The following is a 9713-nucleotide window of genomic DNA, read 5'->3' as shown; positions in this document are numbered from 1 at the left end:
TAATTAGAGAGTTCTGAATATATTCTGAAGTGACTGTACATGACATCTCTGCAGTGTTGCCAGCTGGTCAGAAGAGGGAGATGTAGGATCACAGTGAACAGCACTGAGCAAAACAGAGTCTAAACAAGTTCCACTGGAGTCAGAATCATATAAATGTTTGTTCACTTTATGTCGAATATGCTTTCTGATCTTTTTCACAACATGAGTTAAGATATAAATCTGGTTGTTTATCATTTTGTCATAAAGAAAATCAAAACATAGAACAATAAAATCACTAAAATTACTGTGTGTTCTTGCAAAGGGACCCAAGTGGAGTCTTCTCAATGTTTTATATCAATAGAAACTGGTACCCCCTCCACATGCGCTCAGTGCAGACGTCAGGGCTTCTTGTGTTCTGATTGGAGCCGTCAGTCGGTTTAAATCCCTTCGTGCTGCCTGTGCGCCACAGCAGGAGCGCGGCTGATGGCTTGAGTCATCTGCAGATGGAACTCCAGCCCCCTGTTGCCAAGGCAGTAAATGGGAAAATCACCAGTTGAAGAAAACAAAAGAAACAGGTGCGTGGAATTATCATTATAATCTAAAACTGATGATTTGCAAGCTTTACTCCCACAGGTGGTTTTGGTTTAAATGACAGAGCACAACACTGATATTTATCAAATATATTCAGTCAATTAAGGAATTACTTGATTATGCAAAATGATCTGCAACTATTGTCTAAATATAGAATTCATTAACATTATCTTTGGGTCACTCTTAAGTGAGGAATCATGTTTGCCGTGATCGTAAACTGAATATATTGGAGCTTGAAATTTAGGTAAAAGAAAACAAAGTTTGAGTCCTTCATCTTTCTATGAGAAGCTGCAGTCAACTTTGTTCGTACTTTTTTAAAAATAATCTTTTGTCAGAATGAGAAGAAAATAATAACAGGCAGATTAAACAATGATGAAACAACAGTTTGTTGTTATTTTAAAGTTTCATACTACAGTGTGAGTGTGTGTTTGGTTTTAGATATAGTATATTGATATATTAGATACCAAAACACGCATACAAACATTATAGGCAGTCAGTCTGTGTATTTTTAGAACCTGGCCTGTTCTGTTATCTATGTGTAACGGATAATAAGTCATGCAAAACTTAAGAGTTGCAGGGCTGTTTGTGGAACACACAAATACAAATGGAGTGATGGGAATATAGAGAAATTGGGAAAATAACTTGTCAATCATTTTTAATGTTTATACTCCATCTCAAGCCAACGGCTGACATCCTCGATCTTTTCTTCAGTCTGAGTAACGGGCCCCCAAATGGCCTGAAATATGACATTCTTGCTCTAATTTGTTGAGACTGTCTTGTTGCAAATTAAGGACTATGGGTTGTTAGTTCAAGCAGGCATCATGACCTCTATTAAAATACCTAGGAATAGGAGAGTTATACCTTTGTTGGTTCTCCGCACAAAATGTTGCAGTTTTACATGACAGTTAAATGTGAATGTTAAATTATAACATGCGTGTCAGTGCAAAATGTTGAATTTTTTGTAAGGGATGGGCGGGTAGCGCTAAGTCACTGGCCTTTGTGAAATTAAACTCAAGTTGAACTTTGGGAAACTGTCTCCCACTCTAAAAATAACCTAATGTGCTCTGATTGGTTAGTTCCAGAGGCCTGCTCAAAAAGAAACAAAATATCTCCAGTCATCGTCAGTTGAAGTGAACTCAAGTAAATAATACGCTATGAATCCCTAAATTAGAGTACTCCTGGATGAAAATAGAAGCGGAAGCAGAAGAGTATAGAGTCATTGTATGAGGCTGATGGGCAGGAATATCCTTCTGTACCAGTACTTATGGAGTCAAAGCTGAAGAAGCCTCTGACTGAAGACAATCTGCGATTTAATCGTTATGTTTTGTAGTACCTATGCAGTATTGACAATGATGCCGATGAACTTATGCAACATTCTTCTTTATACAATAAATTGTAATGGCTGCTGAACAGCTTCCAGATCAGAAGGTGCCTTTTTTAAGCAACTTGTTTAGTTTGTTCGAGTCATTTGTCAGGTTTCTGTTGCATTTTTTGAGTTGTATTTAGAAAATGAGGCTGAGAACAATTTAAAAGAGTCAAGAAAAGACGCTTACATGCTCACCTGAGGTGGACTTTGGGAATGTGTCTGACCTGGAAAAGATTAAAATATTGAGAATCACCACTGTCTCCAGTCTGAACTTTCCTCCTGAAGGTTTATTTAAACTACGCCATCTACTGAACAACATTTGTTTTGGGCTTAACATCTTGTTTAACCCCAAAACAAGTTTTTTTTTTTTTTTTTACTCACCAGGCAATGAGTACTCCAAATCTTAGCCAAGCACTTTTTGCGCCTAAACCCTAACCTTGTAGTAGTGAGTAGTCGCTAAAGTTAAGAAAAGAGGGAGTAAAACTGGATGTGAACAAAAAGAAAAGGTAAATGAAAGAAATAACTATGTAAAAAAAATGTGGTTTTACCTTAGTCAGCTTGTATAGATTATGACTCTCCCTTTACTAAGTACTTGTTGCTTGTTCATTAGTAAACACTTGATAGGCATCTTTTATCACAGATTCTAAAGGTTCCTAAAAGTCTTATCTCAGGCTGCAAAAAAAAGAAGTTCATTCCTGCGATGTGTCAGTTTCTTATTGGTATACCTTTGATACTGCTACTTTAACTTCAGTATTTATTGTAAAGTGTTTTCCTCTTTGTCCTTTCTTTCAGAAATCTACTACCGGCCAGGTTTTTCTTCCCCTTGTAAAATCTTCACAACTGTAGAAAGCAGTAAGCCATGTCGCCTTCTTTGCTGCTGAATCTGTTGCGATCTGGTCGCTGCTCTATTGGCAGACAAACCCTGCTCACTGTGCGATCCTCGGCGGAAACCTCCACGCATGGGCAGGTGAATCTGACCTCTACAGCTGTGTCTTTGTTAGCATGTTTACTTTTTTGAAGAATAGAGCACACAGTTAAGATTTTGGTTACAACTACTAAAGATGACTTGGTGAAACAAAGTACATCCTCTTTCAGATCTAAGGTTTTACATAACAGGACATAATGAACTAATGTGATCATTTCCAGGTTTAAAAGTTTGGTAATGACAACCTCAGAGGAACAACTATACTTATTACACTGTGTCATTATTTATTCAACCAAAAAACTTTACTGGTTCCACAGGAATTAAGACAGTGAGTAGCAGCCAGGTGACGTTAATCAAATGCACTTGGTCAACCAGTCATCAGCAGATGTGAGCACTATAAAAGCAGAAGTTTTGGCAGATTGTTCTTCTGGAGCATTCAATTGTTGGTTAACACAATGTCAAGGAGGAAAGACATCAGCAATAGCTGTGAGCAATTGTTGCTGCCCATCAATTTGGGAAGGCTTATCAGGCCATTTCCGAACAATGTAGAGTCCGTCATTCAACTTTGCTAAGAGGAAACCCAAGAGCTACATCTCAGACTCTACAGGCCTCAGTTAGCATATTAAATGTTGAAGTCCATGATAGTAAAATTAAATAAGAACTGAACAAAGACGGCTTGTTTGAAGAGGTTGTGAAAAAAAAACTCTTCTCTCTAAGAAGAACATGGCAGCACAGGTTATGTTTCCAATGTTGCATCTTTAAAAACAAAAAGACTTCTGGAAAATAATGTCCTTTGGATAGATAACCAAAGTATAAATGTTGGGTCATAATGCACAGCCTTACATTTGTAGAAAACAAGATGGCAGTCTTTAAGCAGTCTGTCATCCTGATACATAAAGCCATAGGATTGGGAGAGGTTGTACTTTGCTTTTCACATGTCTGGATGTGACTGAAACATTTATCAGTACCTTTGCCATGTATACTTCCTCAATCACCCAATTTTTCAAAGGTAACTATTACTTCACATAGTGGAAGGTGGTCTCACATCTCATTTTTTAGTCACACAATTTCCCATCATATTCAGGACCAGATCCACAAGATGCTTTCTACTGGTTTCTAGCAATAATTTTTGCAATACAAAATGTCTTTGAACAGGTTCTTACCTAACAGTTGGTACACATCAGACTTACCTTTGTTTTCCTGGATGATTGTCCTTCAGGCGGGCGTATCATTGTTGGGTGTGGTGGGTGTACGGAGGGCCAGTGGGTCAATTCGTTTTGACAGTGATGGCAGCGGTCGGCCGGTGACTTGGGACTCGTTCGGTATTTGGGACAACCGGATAGAAGAACCTATACTGCTCCCTTCCAGTATCAGATATGGGAAACCAATTCCACAAGTATGCATTTTGATTGATAAATAAGTAGATAGATAATTGTGTGAATTATTGGCATCACAATGAGATGAAGGGTGGAAGAAACAGATAATTGCAAGGATAAATACATGAAAGAATGGATTAAAAGACAGATTACATCATTGGTGTGCTTAAGCAGATGAAAGTTGGACATGTTTGTCCTTGTACCTCAGGTCAGTCTGTCTCGGGTCGGCAGTGCATCTGTTTTGGGTCTCAGGAAGCAGAATGAGGACCGTCTCCGTATCGCCCATATTCACGATAACCTGCTGTACTTCGCCGTGTTCGACGGCCATGGTGGCCCACATGCTGCCGACTACTGCTACACCTTCATGGAAAAGTTCATCAGGTTGAGAATCTATCTTTTTACTGCTGAAATAACTACCACAACACACTTAACCACCACACTTACTGAAATTACTGAATGTTTTGGTACAGAGATGCTCTGGAGGAGGACGATGATCTGGAGAGAGTTTTAAAGAAAGCCTTTTTAGATGCTGACAAGGCGCTGCACACGCATCTCGGCTACTTCAACAATGGTGAGATATGCTTATACAGATATAGTCATTTTACCTCAGGGTTGCTTTTATTCACAAAATCTTCCATCAGTTATCAGATAATAATAGTCTAAAGCTGCATGGTTGACTTTCAGGATAAATTAAATTTTCACATTTCTACAGGGAGTAGAAGACAAATCTGGGTCTCGGACAGCTACAAGCTCCCTATTCAATTACCTTAGGGTAGAGCCTGGAGCATAAGGCAACTATACGTCAGACAAATAGGTTTATACAAGATCATTCAAGCATTTATATATAATAAGCAGCGTTTTATCATTTATGAGTGAAATTAAGCACCTGGGACATTCTAGCACATAATGATTGGACTAATTTAATCTAGAGTTGATAAGTGCATGAGCAGCCATCTCAAGGTCATACAAAGAAAGAGAAGGTTTGACCTTTTCTAAAAGTCTGAGCTGAAAAAAGTTGGCTTTTACTTTTCATTCAACATCCAAAATCTCTAGGTTTCAGTGGTAGGTAAATCTGAGAGTCATCAACATAAAAAAATCAACACATATTTATCAGACAGACTACATGGAGACAATACTCATCTGTCATCTGACAAGAGAGACAACAAAGGCTTGAGATTTCTGCTGCCCTGTAAAAAATCACAACAAAAAGTACTTTAATTTGAGTGCAAAGCCATTAGCTTGAAAATGACTTACTTTAAGCTTATTATTTGAAAAATCATGTCTCATATCTTTCTCCCCAGCCTCCTTCCTGACAGCTGGTACCACAGCAACAGTTGCTATGTTGCGTGATGGCGTGGAGCTGGTGGTCGGCAGCGTTGGTGACAGTCGGGCAATGTTGTGCAGGAAGGGACGAGCAAAAAAGCTCACCATCGACCACACACCTGACCGCAAAGACGAGATTCAACGGTACATGGTTCCTTTTCATTGAACTCAATTGAGTTTTACTCATATGGCACCGAATTATAACAAATGTATAACAAGGCACTTCAAAGATACAGTCCAATTCAAGCCACTTTCACTGTAATACAATCATAATTCAAAGAAATCAGATTAATTCAAATCCAAATTAGTCAAATTCATCCAATCCCAATTAATGTCTCTACAGCACTCGTTTTTCTTATTAGTGCTAAAAGCTACACTGCAAAAAAACTCAATAGGTTGGTCACAAGCATTTAGTCTTATTTTTTGCTACTCTTTAGAACAGAGAATTGTCAGTGTAACGGTGGATGCTCACTTTTTTTCATCAAAAATCACTGCACAGCACGGAGGAAAGAGTGCAGCAGTGCAGGTTTCCAGCAGCAGTCAGTCAGGCCCTTAGGTATAAATAGACTCCTCAGTGTGCCAAAGTGGAACGACCTTCTATTAATAGTGGAAATAAGAGCAGAGCTGCGGGCCGACAGGTTTGGGATTCCCTTCAGCTAAAAGGAGCTGTTGTTATGTAACAGCAGGGCGAGCCTAAGTTTAACTCTGGACACCAATCAAACATGCAAACCCTTTGGTGCTCAGTTTCTGCGTATGTGAAACGCAGATGCAAAGTCAAAGACTTTAAATTGTCTTTAAATGTCACTCATTTGGAGCCAGTTCCAGCAGCTTTCATATTAGAATCATTGCTAAATTTAAGCTGTGATTAAATTTAAATTGAATCACACATTTTCTTATGCAACACGAAGCATTTAGTTGATATTTACGTCTTAAGGTTGTCAAGGTTTTGTAGCGGACACTCCGCTGAGGTAAGGTAACATATGACTAGCTGACTGAAAGAATTTAGTCAAATCTACACTCCCTCTCAGTCTTCCTTTACCCTATGTAACAGCTCCAGAATCTCTTACAGGAAACCAGCTCACCAAAGCCAAACTATTTAGAAACTGCAAAAGCTGGCCAGCCTTGTATGGAGGACTCATCTTTCAGCTGTTTGGGCTTTGTAAATGTTATGTAGCTTCAGCTTCTTAGATTGGTTTTGTAATGGATTTTCCCCCTTTCATGATTTAATCATATACTTGACATGTAAAATGCAGCATCGATCGGTCATTGTTCGTGCAACAACTTTGTACATGCAAAAACAAACATCCACTGACGCAGCTCAGTGACAGTTGCTCTTATCAAGGTTTGTTGGTCTATCACTATTGGAAACATCTTGATGAGGATCACGAACATCAGGGACATTCCACAGAGAGCAATGTGGGCCTAACAAGAGTGGATATGAAATTGTGTTTAATGTACGTTCCCAATTCCAAATTTGGGATGCTTTGTAAAAGGTCAAATATAGATTAAGGACTCCCAACATGATAACACCCACTGAAACGAGCACTATGACACATAGCTGGCCATTCTTCAACAGATGTTTTTCCATGCTATTTGGTATACTCATGTTAAAAACTGCTGGTACGAATCATTAAGGTTTACTTCTTTGTCTGAATCCCAAATATTTTGTTTTGCACATTTCACCTCCATCTTCTTCAGATGCATTCTGAGCACCTGGTGCAGCCCAATTCAGACCCTATACTTTCCCCAGAGAAGTAACTAAACTGTTGTGTATATTTGTGTTAAGGATCAAGAGGCTGGGTGGCTTCGTGACGTGGAACAGTGTGGGTCAGGCGAACGTTAACGGGCGGCTCGCCATGACACGCAGCATCGGAGACTTCCACCTGAAGTCCAGTGGTGTGATTGCAGAACCAGAAACACAAAGACTCATGGTGAATATAGTAGTGCAGTGCCATGTGACCTCTGAGCCTTAAGTCAAGTCAGATGCGTAGGATTTCAGATGTCAGACTTAAACATAGTTGCATTAGTACATTATAGTACATTATTCCATTGATAATCAGCTCACATACCATGAGATCACTGCACTGGATGAGCCCTGATCTGTTCGTCTCCGCAGATCCAACATGCCAAGGACTCCTTCCTGGCTTTGACCACAGATGGCATCAACTTCCTGCTGAGTGATCAGGAGATCTGTGATGTCATCAGCCAGTGCCAAGACCCCACTGAGGCTGCTGATGTCATCGCTCAGCAGGTAGATATATTCTTTGTTAAAGATATTTGAACACACCGTTATACAGGTTTGCTTGTCATATTTGATGTAAATTTAAGAATTCATAGAACAAAATCAACATTCATTGAGGTTAATGGACCATTAGCATATATGATATTTCCTCACTTAAACTTTAGATATTGAGGTCTTGGCGGAAGAGGGGGGGCAGCTTTTTTGTAGATGATAGGGGGCTACCATGAAGACTAGCTGGAAAACCACTAGCATAAAGGATGATGTCATCATCACAGAAAGGTTCATCAAAGTGCCAAATCGAGTGTAAATAAGAGTGGGCCTAATTGTGATCCTTGTGGGACACCTTTATCCACCCATATTGGTTTTCAGCAACAGCAATTCGATGAGATGGAAGTTCTAGATCTAAATGTTGATGAAGATTCTTAGTGATCCAGGTCATAGTAATCATAAACGCTTGAATAAGGGGCAACGTCTCCAAGAAGAAGTCCAGTTGACCTAGATCTAAATCATCATTTAAAAGACAAATTTTTTTTATGAGTTTCAAAAACATATTTTGTCAGAATTGTAAGAACAAGTGGGGGAAGATAAAACTGATGATGCCATGAATTCCTTTGTGTCTCTATCATTCTGGGCATCTACATCTGGTTTGTGGAAAAATGGCTTATAGCAAATTAATATTTTCCTTAAAAACTTTTTTTGCACCTTCTATTGGTGTGTCTTTATCAACCCCTTGTTTTTATTACTATGATATCAAACACGCGTGCATCAAACTGTCACACAAATTACACATGAAATTGCAGTATAATAATTGTTTGGACCAGTATGGAAAGCTGAAAATGATGTAATATGTGTTTCAGGCGCTGCAGTACGGCTCAGAGGACAACGCCACTATCGTCATCATCCCGCTTGGAGCCTGGGGGAAACACAAAAGCTCCACTGCCATCTACAGCATGAGCAGGAACTTTGCTTCGAGTGGCCGATGGGCGTAGAAAGCTCACGCAAAAACATGACCGAGCTTAACCTGCCTTTAACTTGAAGTGCACAAAAAATCCATTTCTAATTCAGACTTATTCATGTGCTCCCAAGATCCCAAGATGCTGTGGCCTCGCAGTAACACTACATTAGTTCTCCACTGACTTGTCAAAAATGTAAATAGAGTGTATGATAAGATATGTTGTACATACAGAGATATTTTCAGCAGTGTTCGTCTAGTTTGTCACATTTCTAATATCATGTGCTTTGCTTTTTGGCAAAACATTTCAATGTCTTTCATGTTTTTTGCGTAAAAGAGACGGTGAATGTGTTTTCCCTGAATTCAAGTAAATTTGATGTCAAATCCCCTAAATGTGGACTTGTCTTTGAAGAGGAATCAAGCTTCAATAATTTAAACGAAGACAAATGACAGCAGATAGTTTTTTTTGCTACCAATGTCTCATACCAATCTCCCCCAAGTGCCCTGACTACTTCCGTAGGTCTACCCATCCTTTTTGCTGGTTGATGGGTATTCCCAGATATCTGAAAGGAAATTGGTGGGGTAGGGCCAAGTAGAGGGGGCAACATTTATGTACCATATGAAGGCAAAAACACAAAAGGTGTATGGAAGATCTAACACTCTGTCAGATATCCACCGGCATCTGAATGTCGTCCACCTTCAGACTTCTGACCTTTGGGCTCCAATTTTGAACCCATGGGAAGAATAAAGTTTGACATGTTAAACTTGGCTTTGTTTCCTTTGCTTTCTTCCGAAGTTATTTTGAAGGCTTGCTTTGACTTTTTACACAAGGTTTGTGTTAACGTTGTAAATTTACTGCTGCCGTACAATCGATGGTTATCTTTTTCTTTCAGTGCACATGTGATCAGTCAGGACACCTGTTATAGGTGCACTTATGGAGATCACTGCAGGTAAGAGTA

General features: G+C 39.3%; 1 protein-coding gene across 2 annotated transcripts; it reads left to right on the top strand.

The window, feature by feature from the left end:
• The first annotated feature begins 410 nt into the window (after positions 1-410).
• ppm1ka (protein phosphatase, Mg2+/Mn2+ dependent 1Ka) lies at positions 411-9522 on the top strand. Of its 2 annotated transcripts, XM_075451339.1 has the most exons (10): positions 411-554; positions 1647-1710; positions 2729-2903; positions 4081-4257; positions 4446-4618; positions 4708-4808; positions 5539-5704; positions 7347-7491; positions 7677-7811; positions 8660-9522. In XM_075451339.1, exons 3-10 carry the CDS (start codon positions 2796-2798, stop codon positions 8789-8791), a joined length of 1137 nt encoding a protein of 378 aa, XP_075307454.1. In that variant the 5' UTR covers positions 411-554; positions 1647-1710; positions 2729-2795; the 3' UTR covers positions 8792-9522. The 2 variants fall into 2 exon arrangements, with proteins under 2 accessions (XP_075307454.1, XP_075307453.1); XM_075451338.1 differs by lacking the exon at positions 1647-1710 and having other exon boundaries at positions 412-554.
• The last annotated feature ends 191 nt before the right edge of the window (positions 9523-9713 follow it).

The sequence above is a fragment of the Odontesthes bonariensis genome, chromosome 19 (assembly GCF_027942865.1).
Source record: "Odontesthes bonariensis isolate fOdoBon6 chromosome 19, fOdoBon6.hap1, whole genome shotgun sequence".
Taxonomy (NCBI): Eukaryota; Metazoa; Chordata; class Actinopteri; order Atheriniformes; family Atherinopsidae; genus Odontesthes; species Odontesthes bonariensis.
Note: the sequence above shows the minus strand (reverse complement) of the source record. Positions and strands in the feature narration are given on the sequence as shown.